The sequence below is a fragment of the Bos grunniens genome, chromosome 2 (assembly GCF_055505025.1).
Source record: "Bos grunniens cultivar Pamir isolate PY7600 chromosome 2, Bosgru_T2T1.0, whole genome shotgun sequence".
Lineage (NCBI taxonomy): Eukaryota > Metazoa > Chordata > Mammalia > Artiodactyla > Bovidae > Bos > Bos grunniens.
In genome coordinates this window covers 80,935,671-80,951,828 of record NC_141166.1, presented here as the reverse complement: position 1 = coordinate 80,951,828, position 16,158 = coordinate 80,935,671, and the positions used below count along the sequence as shown (strand labels likewise).

Below are 16,158 nucleotides of genomic sequence, written 5' to 3'. Positions count from 1 at the left end.
GGATGACGTCACCAACTCAACAGACTTGAGTTTGAGTAAGATCTGGGAGTTGGTGATGGACAGGGAAGCCTGGTGTGCTGCAGTCCATGGGGTTACAAAGAGTCGGATATGACTGAGCGACTGAACTAAACTATCATGTAGATTTCCCAGAAGTGTGTGAATGCTCATCTCTGTCTCTGATAAACTCCTACCTGTTATTGTATCCAGTAAGTGCCAGTTCTTTATCTTACAACAGAAGGAAAAGAGACAATGGTTTCCTGGGTTTTTAAAGAAGAGAAGGAGTTCATGGTAATTTTTTTCTGCCAGAGGAACAGAGTTATATTTATGATGTGTACAGTTTGGAAAGTGCTTTACATAATAGATGAAAGTGAGGAAAAGACCATAGAAAGAGCATAGTTATAAAAATCTCTACATTGGGGATCTATTCTATTGCTATTATGTGATAATAGACTGTCAACCTTCATTCATAAACATCAGAGTTTACCTTTCTATAAAGATTTGAACTAGAGGAGCTCATATGATTATATATCTAGAGTATTCCTTTAAATTATCAGTGCTTGTCTCTTATAGGAACCAGTAATGCTGTCCTTTTTCAAAGTAAGTCTAGAATATACAGAAATATTTTAACACTTCTTTGAGTTCACTCTTCCTGCAGTTCCATGGAGACAACCTTTTCTGGGCTTTCAGAGATGTTCTTCCACTGAACCTCTTCACCTCTTGGCAAAAAGGCATTTGCATTGTTTTGTTTATTCACATTATATATTACATGTTTAAACCTGCTTACTTTTGAACATACTATTTGATCACGCTACTTGACATTTTACTTCTGAACAGCCTATAAAACTATGTTTATATTCTGAAGACTCATTTTCACCCTCTTATCTCTCATCATATATTTTCCTATTTTTTGGCAGATTATTGTTTCAATTAAAATATCTCAAGAAAGGGCCTGTCATTCACATAATATGATGTTCAAAACAAAAGTGAAATCTGTTCTATGGGATGATATTGGCAAAAGTCTGACTCTAAAAGAATTTATGGATCAGAATGTATTCCTTTTACAATTAAGCTTTTTATTAAGTAGAACATAAGTACTGAACAGTAATATAAAATCTGTTTCTTTCTTGTTTTTGCTTTTTGCAGATCTGGATAATGTGGAGGGCATTGCTGTGGACTGGATAGGAAATAACCTGTACTGGACAAATGATGGCCATAGGAAGACTATTAATGTGGCCAGGCTAGAAAAGGCTTCTCAGAGTCGGAAGACTCTCTTAGAGGGAGAAATGTCCCACCCCAGAGGGATTGTGGTGGATCCTGTTAGCGGGTATGAGATGTTTGATTAGCTTTATATAAAGAAAATGATGCTAGATAAATTTGGTTTTTGCATACCTAAAAGAAGTAAGTTTTATTCCAAATGTGCATTCACATATCAATGACCTGATTAGGAAAAGTTACTCATTTAATGATTTCCTCTCCTAGAGAATATGCTAAGTAAACTTACCAAAATACATTGAACTGATATAGATAAATTGTATAAAGAATATATTTACTTGATTTATTAGGACAACACTATCATTCTGTTTTAGATGGACTGACACCAAGATAAAAAATTCAAACCAACAAATCAATTGATTTAACTTTTAATTAAAGGCTATTGAAATTTAATATATTCAGAAAATAGCAACTTTTTGTTATTGCTAATTTACTAAGGACCAGGCAGTGTATTAAATAGGTTACTGTGCTCTGTCCATGATTCCCTATAACAATCCTCTGATTTAATTGCTATTCTTGTTCTTGTTTTGCAGAGAAATTGGTAACAAATCTGCCAAAATTTTTTGATTATTAAGAAACTGTATAAATATTTAAACTCAAGACTGTATTCAAAACCACTTTGCTGCACTACTCTTGATTAGTCTAGATTGGGAATCATATAATTTTAGATATAACCAAAGTTTCCACATAGTGACATCATTTTATAATAGTAGGTGCTACTTTCTTTAGGATAGATTATTTTGTGCTATTCATGGGAATGTATTTTCCTTATATTATTACTCAGAGCTAACCTGAATATAAATAATACTGGATGTATGAAAATACTGGAAAAAAAAAGGTGAAATTCCTAATAGAATCTCAGAATGAAATGAGTGGTATGCATTTTTACATGTTCAGTTTTTGTCTGTGGTTTTTATCCCCTTCATAGCTTGTGTTTCAGTGTTTCAGAATAGGATCACAAATTTATTTTTTATACTGTACCACATATATACAAAAAATAATTGACTAGGAAGCACATGACTCACTTGTAATTTGAGATCACCAGATTTCTGTTCCTAAAATTGTGTTGGGAATAGCTCCAGATACAATCAGGGTGCTTCTTTCTAGGCTGACCTAAGCAGCAGGTGAACTCACTGGTTTTTTGTAAGGCATAATTATAAAGTAATTTCAGTGGTGTTCTGTGTGGATTCTTTAAATTTCTATTTTATTCCCGGACTTTTAAAGCAAGTCGTCTCTCTGAACTTAAACCAAGGCAATCCTAATATTAAAAGAAAATATTTAATCCACATTTTCAAAATTTCCTTGAGGCAAGATGTTTCAAATATATCTTACAACAAAATCTTCTTTCTCAGTATTCTGTTAGAGGAAAATATTTTCCAATAGAATTAAAGGCTTTTTCAGGTACTCAGGGAAATGACACTGAGCAGAGATTATGGAACCAGATGATTTGGAAGGAAATTCAGGTCCCTAGTCCTATCTCTTTCTTCAGATTCAGGAATTCATTTTAAACATTCCTAAGAGGCAAGCATCCAGTTTAGATTTGAAACCTACAGCATGTAAACACATGATTCAAAACATTTAGGGACAAATCTGATATGACATTTTTTCTTTTCATTAAGTCAATTTCTGCATCCCTGTAGAACCTATCTACCAGCTAATCCTATGTTTGCCTCTAATGCTGCAAAGAATGAGTCTTCTACTTCTCTCATCAGATTTTTAAATAGAATATTGTTATCATACACCAACCTAAAAAACAGACATGAGCACGTATATATGTATGTATGTATATGTGTGTACATATGTGTATACATGTATACACACATTTTTCCTATAAAAACGTACTATGCTCAGAGTGCTGCACTAGAACTACAGTAGTTAACAAAACAGGCATAGTCTTAGCCCTCATGAAGCATTTTGTGTTACATGAAGGGAATGGGGAGATGCAACAGTAAATAAGTACCTAATGAACAATTAATGTAACTTCTAGAAACCAAAGAAATGGAGTCAAACAAGCATGTTAAGGTGAAGGAGCTAACAGAAAACTGTTTAAATAGGTTTGCTGAAAAGCCTCTTTACGGTGCCATTATTTAAGTTGAAACTTTGTTTAGAGAAGGAACAAGCCATGGAGAGTGAGGAAAGAGTTCAGATCAAGAAAATGGTGCAGCTGAAGATTTTCAGTGGCTAGAGGAACTGCAGTGAAGACAGTTGGGGCTGGTTGTGGATGGCAACTGGGAAAGTGACTGAAGATACAATTGTAAGGAAAGCAGGGCCTTGGGTACCGTGATGAGAACTTTGTTCTTCAGTGCAAGTGTAAAACAGAGTTGTGATATCATCAATTTATATTAAAAAAGCAAACTAATCTTACTATTCTGTGGTGAATGGATGGGAAGACAAGTAGAAATAGGACCATTTGAATTTGTATCCAAATAATTGCTTGACTGTAATATAAGCTTTTTTTTTTTAAACGAAGATGTGATTTAAGTTTGATAAGCTCTATTTTAAATAGCATAATATAATTATAAGCAAAACATTTTCAGAAAAAGCTGATTTATTCATATTTTTTCTACCATAATACCTTTTGCAGCTGTACACAAGAAAGCATCACAGATATTCTCTGCCATAATAGCCTATTAACAAAAATTACTCTGTTCAGAACTGTTCTTATCAAAAGCTTCTGAACCAATTATAGAATTAGTAAAGGATTTATTCATTTATTTGTTTATTAAAATACATTGTTAAGTAACTACTGTATAGATAAATAGAAATCAGTAAGGCGATAAATGTCTTCAAGGATGTTATAAAGCAGTGTGCTTGGTATAAACACACACACACACACCCCAGATACAAACACACACACACAGCACACAATTTACCTATAAATTAAAGTAGAATTAAATGCATACTCTTTGGAAATTTACCGAGATTTTAAAAGATTTTTGAAGTTTTAAAGTTCAGAATTGAACTTTAGAGGATGGAAAGGATTTCCAAATGAATTTCCTCAGGAGCTTAGAGTTTGGGGTCATAGGTTAGTCACTGTACTCTGAGGGACAATATGAGTACTTGTTTGGAAGCAGGGGGAGTTAGTGGTGATTTTGAGGTGAGATGAGTTTGTTAAGGCTAGAGCCGGGCACATGTGAAGGAACATAGCAGAAGGTGAGACTAGAACTATGCAGAAATCTTCAATGTCGTAATTAAAAGCTTTAACTTATTTTGCTGACAACAAAATAATTAGAAGGTTTTGAAGATAAAAATCACACTTTTTTCAATTCATGATTTAGGAAGACAAGTGAAAGGCATATGACAGCTCTATGAGAAACAACCCATCGGGAATTCCCTTTGAAAAGTGATGAAAGACAGATGGTAGCATTTGTAATACCAATAGAAATGTGAGCATTGAGACAGGAGACAGTGAAAGAATAGGATTGACAGGGCTCAACAGTTGTCAAAATGGGAGGAATTAATTATGATGGACTGTTCCTCAAGATGATAGCTCCAGATTAACTCCCCCTCTTCCAAACATTTCACATTTCGTAATTTACACCAATAACTTAGAAACTTATACCTCCATTTCTGATTTCTCAAAACATTGTCTCTAAGAAAAGATAAATGCAAAAACAATGCATATATCCCTCCAATCAGGATTTTCTATAACCCTGTCTTAAGTAAGAGCACCACATCCTCTAGTTAAAAGCTAGATATCATCTCATCAACTCAATCAAGTTTTAAAACAGTAAAATTTATTTTAATTCCATGACAGAAAATCTTACAGATTTAAATTTTGGGGGATTGACCATCAGATAATACAGTTTAAATTGGAGACATGATTAATGTCAACAAAACCAAGTTTAATGTTACAGAGTATAAATATGAACAAGGAATAAGTCCTGCCCATAATTATTTGAACATTTAAAAATAGAATTATCAGACATGCAACACCATCAAAATCAATACAAGGTATAAATGCTATAAATTCTATAAAATAACTAAGAACTGTCACTGGGAAACAGAAAAAAGGGCTAATTTTGAGAGAGGCTAGGGATAGACTTCATTAAGAAATTGCATTTGACCAGGTCTTGAAAAATAGAGGTGTATTCTTTCTTGTAATAAGAAAGGACAGCTTAACTTAATTTTTATTTGAGGGATACCCCAAGTCCAACCTATAAAAATATTTGTTAGCTCCTGCTTATTTTATGGGCTTCCCTGGTGGTTCGACAGTAAAGAATCCACCTGCAAAGTGGGAGACCTGGGTTCCATCCCTGGGTTGGGAAGATCCCCTGGAGGAGGGGCTTGGCTTATTTTATAGGTTTTTCCATTTTGTGTGTTTTTGAATGATCATCTTTGATAATGATTATATGGCTTCACAATATAACTGTTGATCAGATAATGAAATGGGTAGGTAATGATCACATATCTAGTTTCTGTCAGATGTGCTGAGTGTGTGTGCTCAGTCCCTTCAGTCATGTCTGACTCTTTGTGACCCTATAGACTGTAGCCTGCAATGCCCCTCAGTCCACGGATTCTCCAGGCAAGAATACTGGAGTGGGTTGTCATTTCCATCTTTAGGGGATCTTCCTGAGCCAGTCATCAAACCCACGTTTCCTGCATCTCTTGCAATGCAGGTGAATTCTTTTACCACTGAGCCAGCGGGGAGGACCCATTTTTGTCAGATAGGCGTCACTTATTTAAGTTTTGTTTTTCTTATATTTTGTTTGATTAAAAATAATCTCAGATAATGGATCGTATCACAAACAATTCTGTTTTTCAAATAGTAATTCAATATAAAATATGTTAGGCTTCCCTCGTAAGTCAGTAAGTAAAGAATCTGCCTGCCATGCCAGAGAAATGGGTTTGATCCCTGGGTCAGAGAAGGAAATGGCTACCCACTCTAGTGTTCTTGCCTAAAAAATCTTCATGGACTGAGGAGCCTGGCAGGCTACAATTCATAGGGTCACAAGAATCAGACACGACTTAGGGACTAAACCACCACCACCAGGCTATCAAGAATTATCTTGTGTGTGTGTGTGTGTGTGTGTGTGTGTGTGTGTGTGTGTGTGTGTTTATGTGTATGTTTGCACACTCATATATGTGTGATTTGGGTTATGATTAACTGTTTAAAATTTCATGAAAGATATCAATATAGATGAAAAAGTTTTCTACTTCTTGTACACAATTGATTTATATAGTTAAAGTCAAGTAGTTTTACCTAACTAGTACTGGACTAGAGCAAATGAATCTTCTGTTTATTCCTAATTTGTCCAAGTAATAAAGTCACTTCAATAGGCATGATACAAACTAAGCATAATGCCATGTTTTTTTCTATGATTAGAAAAAAATCATTTTGACTTTAGCATTTTGACTTGCTAAAGTCACCAATCTAAATATATTTACTCAGGTCTAAAAAGGAATATCAGCATAATTATAAATTGTTAAAAGAATTTAAAAAGAGTTTAATTGACATAAACGAGTGGATGGTATGTTATATCCTTAGCTGTCCCCATTCTGCTTGCTTAGATCATGGTAAGAATTTTAGTCATGAACACAGATTTGTCTAAAATTACCTCAGAAATTCTTTAAAATCCAGAACATGTGAGAGGCAAAGGTATTTAATAAGGGCACTTCCAAGGTTAGCAGCTTAGAAAAGCTTTGAAGCTTTATAAAGTTGTATATAAGATGACAGAATTAAACCCTACACTTTAATTAGTAACTCAGGAACTTTCACATGACCCCTAAAAGTACAACACATGTGGAGGGTTTTAACCTTATTCATGAGGCAGTTGGAACATTAGCTCAAAACCCCCTCTCCCACTGTTATAGCTTACACAAAAGATTTGTTTTTAAAGGCAGACGCTTTTGTTTGAGATAGAAATTAAAGCTCAAACTCTCAAGGTCAGTCAACCTGCTGTTATTAAACTTATGTGCAGCTCAATCATCTTCTGTGGGTTTGGGGGGTAATAATAAGCAGCAATAAAGCATAGATAATTTGCATCAGGAAGACAAATTAGACCTGGCCAAACAAACCCAGTATGCCTGTGCCCTTTAGAACTAAGACAATCCAACTGCTTGTCTTGAAAAATAATAATAATTTATCTGGGCTTAAATAATGTCTGGAGTAGATCATTAACTGTGCTATCATTGTCATGCCAGTCAATCTACTATTTAATCATATAATTGATTATATGTTTTATAAGTGGACATTTAAAAATAGCAATGCCTCAAGAGTCATTTCACAATCTTGGTATCAATACCAAAAAAAAAAAGGAATCAATATTTGGCACTTACTGATAGGTTAATGAATAAACAAGTCTAGTAAGTACAATAGTAGGGGTTGCGGGTTTTCTGAAATGTGTCTACTTGGACTGGCTTTACTTCACAATTTTTGTTTAATTTTTAATTGAAGGATGATTGCTTTACAGTGGTGTTGGGCCTTACAACAACAGGAATCAGTCAATTATATGTGTGTGTGTGTCCCCTCCCATTTGCGCCTCCCCCCGCCCCCCATCCCACCCCACTGCACCAATCTTAACTTCCCTGAGTATTTCACAGCTACCTCCTCCTTTGGGCAGATAAGCATTTAGATAGGAGAAAAAATCAGGATGTAATTAATTTCTGTGGAGCTGCCAAACCTGAGGTAGCATCCCACTATACTGGCAGCTGACTGAGATAACACATGCACTCTGGTTTTTCACGTCTTAGCTGGATGTATTGGACAGACTGGGAGGAAGATGAAATAGATGACAGCGTGGGAAGGATCGAGAAAGCCTGGATGGATGGCTTCAACCGGCAGATTTTTGTGACTTCAAAGATGCTGTGGCCAAACGGTTTAACTCTGGACTTTCACACCCACACATTATACTGGTGTGACGCCTATTATGATCATATTGAGAAAGTGTTTTTGAATGGAACTCACAGGAAGGTAAAAGACAAATGCTGCTGTTTTAACCCACGGGCTTCTTTCGCAGAGCCCTGTTGTGTTGTGTTAAAAATACTTTCAAGTTTATTTTTACCCCTCTGAGGTAGCTGCCAGTAGTCTCTGTGGGGTGGCTGAAGGAGGCTGAGCATTAAGCAGTGCAGCTGGCACTTGCCTCCGGGAGACCAGGCCCAGCTCACTGTGGTATGCCAGGATTTGTGGGATTTCTAAAAGAATCTCTTAGGATATCAGAGCTGTTTGAAAATGGTATTTCCACAGTATTGATGTTTGCTAGGACAAACCAACTCAATTTGGTTCAAGTATCTTCAAGTATTTGAAGCTGAAATTTAGCCTACGTATTGTGACAAAGTTATTATAATTCACTTACTCAAATAAAGAACTTCATAACATGGGAATTGGAATACAAGAGTAGACTGAATTTCGAGCCCATGGATGTGAATAAATATCAACATCTTCTTACTTCTTTTGGTAGAATCATTGCAAAATGATTTTGAAATAATTCTGTGAAATGGAGGACGCCATTGACTGTGTGAGAGAGGCAACATTGGCAAAATATCACCTCTATATTCTCTCCTATAGTCAGTCACCTCAGCACATATAGCCTTATGAATGGCTTCAATATTTAGTTAAATAGTAAGAAAATGGAATATGAGAAATTACCAAAATGTTTCCTTTGACAATATACTTCCTTCTTTTTTTCGAAAGGGTGTTTGCACAATTGACCAAGCCTATCTCCTAAAGATTCTATTTGAGAAATGTAGTGCATTAATCAGTTAAGACTATTTCAATCATTGGTTAACTCTAACAATGCTTTAAATGTCTTTCCCCAAATAAGTAAGATTGATTTGCATTTAACCTAATGTTACAGGCTTAAGAAGTATTAAATCAATACCTTCCATCCACTCTCAGTGTTATAAGACAATGTTGTATCCCTTGGCTATTGGATGAGCAATATTGCAAGATATATAATGCCACTAATTACTCAGATCAATTTCTATCCCAGAATATCTTACTGAAACATCATAAGAAAAGAGATAAGGAAGAGTATCAAAGTTATTTTATCATTTGTATTTCTTGACCATATGTATAATTTTGTGTATGAGAGAATTGAAATGGATGCAATGTAAATGGTCTCCTTCAAATAACATGTCCTAAAAACAGGAAAATATGCTCACATTGTGAAATCCATTTTTCAGACATACTGAGAGAAAAGTTTTTAGTTAGATCATTGTTCTACTTATTTGAGTATTCTCTCTAAATATTTGGTTATGTTTCTAAAGTCAGTTCTGATTTTTCACAATGTGTTTATATTTTACAGATTGTTTACAGTGGGAAAGAGTTGAACCATCCTTTTGGACTGTCGCATCATGGGAATTATGTGTTCTGGACTGATTATATGAATGGTTCCATTTTTCAACTAGATTTGATAACTAATGAGGTGACATTACTGAGGCGTGAAAGACCACCCTTGTTTGGGCTTCAGATTTATGATCCACGAAAGCAACAAGGTATTAAAAACCATGTAAAATTGCATCTGAGTTTTACATATAATAGTACTTCACAGAGGTTGCATAAAGATTTTATTTTGGCAGTGTTGCTGAAGTTTTGTGATAAAAGGTGTCTAGTCACTCCAAAGTCAATCAAGTCTTAGCCTTTGTTACCATAAAAATTTATTATTTATTGTTCAAAATATCCTGAGTGAGTAACTCTGGGAATTTTATTAGAGTGAAGTTCAAGGATTTTTCCAGATACTTCCTTTTTCATGTTATTTATACTGGAGAAGGCTGTTAAAGTAAAAATCCTCAATGTTTTCAAAGAGTCAGTATTGTAAGAAGTGGAAAAACTTTCAGTGTGGAAGCAACATTGTGGGAAAATGTTAAAATATATATATGTATAATATAAGGATAATAGTATTTTTAAAAATATCAGTATATTTATCTGATCAATTCATATACATTTGAGGTATATTAAATTATTATAGATGTTATGAAAGTGAAATGGTCTACTCTGATATTCATGTCTTATTAAATCAGAAAAGATTTTTATATTTTTAATCTGCATGAGTTATTAATATTTATTAGGCTATCCACAAACAGAATTACTCAGAATTTAGGTAACAAAGAGAATAACGTTTAAACATATACATTTAAACATATACATAAACATAAACATATACATAAACATATACATAAAATAATAGCCAGTGGGAATTTGCTGTATGACTCAGGGTGTTGTCTTATTGAGAATATGTGTTCAGCCAAATTGATTGATTATTTTTCATTAACTTAGGAGAAATAATCAATACTTTGAGTTTATTACCAAGAGCAGACAATAGAATGTAGAAATGATGCCTGGTCAACATCTTTTTTGGTCAATAGACATTGAAATTAGATAACCTACTTTGAATCTAAATATTTGCTACCTTTTTCTACATTGATTAAAGTGGTCAGATTATGAAACAAAATGTTCTCTGGTGTTCAAATGTAAACATGTTATCATGTTACATTTTTCTTTCAGTGAGATTTATCTTTGCATCTTTTTTTTTTTTTTTTAAATTTTTTAATTTCAGATACACACATACACGCATCTTTTGAATATTAAATATTAATAAATATTTAGAAACATAATAATCAGTGGCATATAAATTTTGATTAAATACTCTTGATAGACCTTTTTGAAAATAAACTTGGGGTTCCAGAAGAAGAAGACAAAAAGAAAGACCATGAGAAAATACTTGAGGAGATAATAGTTGAAAACTTCCCTAAAATGGGGAAGGAAATAATCACCCAAGTCCAAGAAACCCAGAGAGTCCCAAACAGGATAAACCCAAGGAGAAACACCCCAAGACACATATTAATCAAATTAACAAAGATCAAACACAAAGAACAAATATTAAAAGCAGCAAGGGAAAAACAACAAATAACACACAAGGGGATTCCCATAAGGATAACAGCTGATCTTTCAATAGAAACTCTTCAAGCCAGGAGGGAATGGCAAGACATACTTAAAATGATGAAAGAAAATAACCTACAGCCCAGATTATTGTACCCAGCAAGGATCTCATTCAAGTATGAAGGAGAAATCAAAAGCTTTTCAGACAAGCAAAAGCTGAGAGAATTCTGCACCACCAAACCAGCTCTCCAACAAATACTAAAGGATATTCTCTAGACAGGAAACACAAAAATGGTGTATAAACTCGAACCCAAAACAATAAAGTAAATGGCAACGGGATCATATTTATTAGTAATTACCTTAAACCTAAATGGGTTGAATGCCCCAACCAAAAGACAAAGACTGGCTGAATGGATACAAAAACAAGACCCTTACATATGTTGTCTACAAGAGACCCACCTCAAAACAGGGGACACATACAGACTGAAAGTGAAGGGCTGGAAAAAGATTTTCCATGCAAATTGGGACCAAAAGAAAGCAGGAGTCACAATACTCGTATCAGATAAATTAGACTTTAAAACAAAGGCTGTGAAAAGAGACAAAGAAGGTCACTACATAATGATCAAAGGATCAATCCAAGAAGAAGATATAACAATTATAAATACATATCCACCCAACATGGGAGCACCGCAGTATGTAAGACAAATCCTAACAAGTATGAAAGGAGAAATTAACAATAACACAATAATAGTGGGAGACTTTAATACCCCACTCACACTTATGGATAGATCAACTAAACAGAAAATTAACAAGGAAAAAAAAAAAAAACAAAAACATGTATCTATAAAGCTCACTAAAGCAAAGCACAGTAAAATGAGGTATGGCAATAAAAGGCATTAAATTTATCAAATAAAAAATAAATAAAGTGCTGAAAAATTAAAGCTGTCAATTCTGTAATAGATATTCATTGAAAGTATCTTTTGAAATGGGAGTGAAAACACCTTCAGAGAAATGAAAGCTAAGGAAGCATGCACGAGCTATAAAAAATGATAAAGTCCTTTATGAATGATGATAATATCAAAACAAAACTGGGAAATACAGGAAGGAGTAAAGAGCACTACGAACAGTCAATACATGGATAAACATTAGAAACTATTCTCTTTTCTTAATTTCTTCATGGTAAACTATCAACATTATATTGTGAAATTTTTCAGAAAAAAAAAAAAAAAGAATATGGTATGACATAGTTCTGTCTTAGATATTATGCAAGTGGGATGAATACTGAAAATAACTAAAGTACCTCATGGTAAAAAATAAAAATAAAAATAAAAATAAAAAAAATAAAGACAGAGATAAACTATAAAAAAAAAAAAAAGAATTTCTACTAAATTAAAAGTTTTTCTTTCAAAGTTGTGAAATTGCAATGTTGTGGTTAAAATAGACCAAGTCAAAAATTAAAAAAAAATAAAATAAAAAATAAAAAAAAATAAAAAGTAAAAAAAAAAAAAAAAGAAAATAAACTTGTAATTGAATAGAAAACCATGTCGTGCATATCATTAATTCTTCATGGAAGAAAATAAGCTGATCTTATATAGCTTTATACCTTGTTTTTCTACAGTATATGACTGTATATACTATGAGGTATTTAAAGAGAGGGTTATAAAATTGTTCCATATATCTAATATAAAAGAAAAAGCTTATATTTATAGTATAGAGTATATTTACATATAGTATTCATATATATGCCTATAAGTACATGCATATAAATACACAGATGATAGCTAATATCACACACACACACACAACCACAGGAACACCATGAAAAATATTTAGGAATGCTATCAATGCCACAACCAATCTTTTAGACTCGGTGTTAGAAAATTAGTAATCAGGAAAAACTCTATCAAATTACTTGGTAATATGCCAATTAATCTCAGAACAATAGATATATAATCATACTAAACAGAAAGTTACATTTAGGAATTAATTTCTGAGTAATTTTGAGGGGCTTATGGTCAAAATGTTTTTATCACATCAAATTGTTTCTTCTCATTTAATTGAAAAGCTTTCTTTCCTTTTCATTTACATTAGCTATCTAGAACAATTTTATATCCCTCTCCTAAAATAATTCATAGAAAGTATAGCAATTACATAAAACTAACACTTTTTTAGCTTTTTATTATCTAGTTTCAGAAGTGCACTTATATTTCCTGCATGTTTAGAGAATGACATCATTACTTAAGGACAATATTCTTAAAAATGTTGATGAATAATTTCCCATATCAAATTAAAAGTAATAGATCAGCTTCTATGATAAATATATGAAATTTGTTGTTGTTTAGTCATTAAGTCACATTTGATTATTTCTAACAGTTTAGACTGTAGCCCACCAGGCTCTTCTGTCCATGGAATTTTCCACGCAAGAATACTCAAATAGGTTCCATTTCCTACTCCAGGGGATTTTCCCAATCCAGGGATTGAACCCGTGTCTCTTGTATCTTCTGCATTGACAGGCAGATTCTTTACCACCATGCCACCTGGGAAGCCCTACTATCTCTCAGAGTTTGCTCAAATTCATGGCCATTGAGTCAGTGATGCTATCTAACTATCTCATCCTCTGCTGCTCCCTTCTCATGCCCTCAATCTTTCCCAGCATCAGAGACTTTTTCAATGAGTCGGCTCTGCACATCAGGTGGCCAAAGTATTGGAGCTTCAGCAACAGTCCTTCCAAAGAATATTCAGGGTTGATTTCTTTAGGGTTGACTGATTTGACCTCCTTGCAGTCCAAGGGAAGCTCAACAGTCTTCTCCAACATCAAAATTTGAAAGCATCCATTCTTCAGCGCTCAGTCTTCTTTATGGTTCAGCTCTCACATCCATACATAACCACTGGAAAAAGCATAACTTTGACTATCTTTACTTTCATGGCTGCAGTCACTGTCCACAATGATTTTGGAGGCCAAGAAACTAAAATCTATTACCACTTCCACTTTTTCCCCATCTGTTTGCCATGAAGTTCAGTTTAGTTCAGTTGCTCAGTTGTGTCTGACTCTTTGCAACCCCATGGGCTGCAGCATACCAGGCTTCCCCATCTATCACCCACTCCCCGAGTTTACCCAAATGCATGTCCATCGAGTCGGTGATACCATTCAACCATCTCATCCTCTGTTGTCCCCTTCTCTACCTGCCCTCAATCTTTCCCAGCATCAGGGTCTTTTCAAATGAGTCAGCTCTTTGCATCAGGTGGCCAAAGTATTGGAGTTTCAGTTCAACATCAGTCCTTCCTATGAACACTCAGGACTGATCTCCTTTAGGATGGACTGGTTGGATCTCCTTGCAGTCCAAGGGACTCTCAAGAGTCTTCTTCAACACCACAGTTCAAAAGCATCAGTTCTTTGGTTCTCAGCTTTCTTTATAGTCCAACTCTCACATCCATACATGACCACTGGAAAAACCATAACCTTGACTAGAGGGACCTTTGTTGGCAAAGTAATGTCTCTGCTTTTTAATATGCTGTCTAGGTTGGTCATAACTTTCCTTCCAAGGAGTAAGCATCTTTTAATTTCATGGCTGCAGTCACAGATGGGATCAGATGCCATGATTTAGTTTTTTGAATGTTCAGTTTTAAGCCAGATTTTTTACTCTCCTCTTTCACCCTCATCAAGAGGCTCATTAGTTCCTATTCACTTTCTTCCATTAGAAGGTATCATTTGCCTGTCGGAGGTTGTTGATATTTCTCCCAGAAGTCTTGATTCCAACTTGCGATTCATCTAGCTGGGCATTTTCCGTGATATAGTGCTCTGAATATCAGTTAAATAGCAGCTGACAGTATACAGCCGTTTCATACTCCCCTCCCAATTTTGAACCAGTCAATTATTCCATGTCTAGTTCTAACTGGTGCTTCTTGACCAAGAAGTTTCAAATCCTAAAGGCACTAAAAATGAGTCCAGAATTGATATTCCCCTCTCTCCACTTCTGAAAGCCTGCTGGCTCTAGTAATTACCTGAGGAGTCGTCAATACTCTTCACCATGACAAGGCTGTGATCCATGATGGGGTTATGAAATTTACTAATTATTAACTGTAATTATAACTACCAGTAAGTGGGCTAAATATTCTTATTTAAATCTCACTGAAGACATTTAATATAAGTCCTATTAATTTATAGTATACATATGAGAAATCCAAGAGTCAGGCAAATGTAGCCATTCTCCTCAGAAAACAAGGAGCCAGGGTTCAAATTCAAGTTTATCTGACCACAAAAGAGTTTTATATGATTCATTTATGTAGCCATTTTAATTTATTAAAATTGTATAGCTACTATATTTTTAGATATGGGAAAGGGACATGTGTTTTTTTTAATCGTAATTTTATTATTAAAATTTTTATTAAATTATTTTTTTAATATAAAGAGTCCCTGGACTACACATTTATAGAATTGAGGATTCAACAATCTTAGACTATAAAGCACTAGTATATCAGATACACCTTTAAAAATATATCTTTAATCTGCCTTAAAATGCAAATTATGTAGCACAGATTATATATATTCTTACTCACATAGAAACAAAATACTCTATCTTGTTACAACAGACATATCTGTCCACATACTTGTACCTTGTTTCTACACACACAAATAACTGTTTCTGTCATTCAACTTGCTAACTGTAAGTTTCATTCATTCACTTACACAGTCTGTGGCAGACACTGTAAGGGACAGAAGAATCCTACTTCTCCTAATTATTAGATTGAGGAAAAAAGGTAATGTTTTTGGTCCAGACAGACCTTACCTTAAACTTCATTTAAAAAACTATTTGGCATTTATTTTCCTTGCATATTTCATTTTTTTAAAAGTACTTCCTAAATGACTTAATCTAGAATTTTAGTTTGTTGTTTTCAGTTATTTTTCTGACCCTTATTGATCTAATTTTATTTTGTCATATATAAACAAGTCAGAGTATAGGAGCATAAATTTTAGATTAATATAAATTCTTATTTCTATTCATTTGGAAAATATATGAAAAAAAGAAATAATATGAATTACCTGGAAATAAATAATAATTTGTGCT

General features: G+C 34.0%; 1 protein-coding gene across 1 annotated transcript in view; it reads left to right on the top strand.

Moving 5' to 3' along the window:
• Nucleotides 1-16,158, top strand: part of LRP1B (LDL receptor related protein 1B) — a 2,178,569-nt gene that overhangs the window by 1,269,937 nt on the left and 892,474 nt on the right. Inside the window, exons 12-14 of the mRNA XM_086368415.1 lie at nt 1,144-1,324; nt 7,966-8,185; nt 9,519-9,708. Coding sequence (XP_086224541.1) covers nt 1,144-1,324; nt 7,966-8,185; nt 9,519-9,708 — 591 coding nt within the window. The remainder of the gene's footprint in view (nt 1-1,143; nt 1,325-7,965; nt 8,186-9,518; nt 9,709-16,158) is intronic.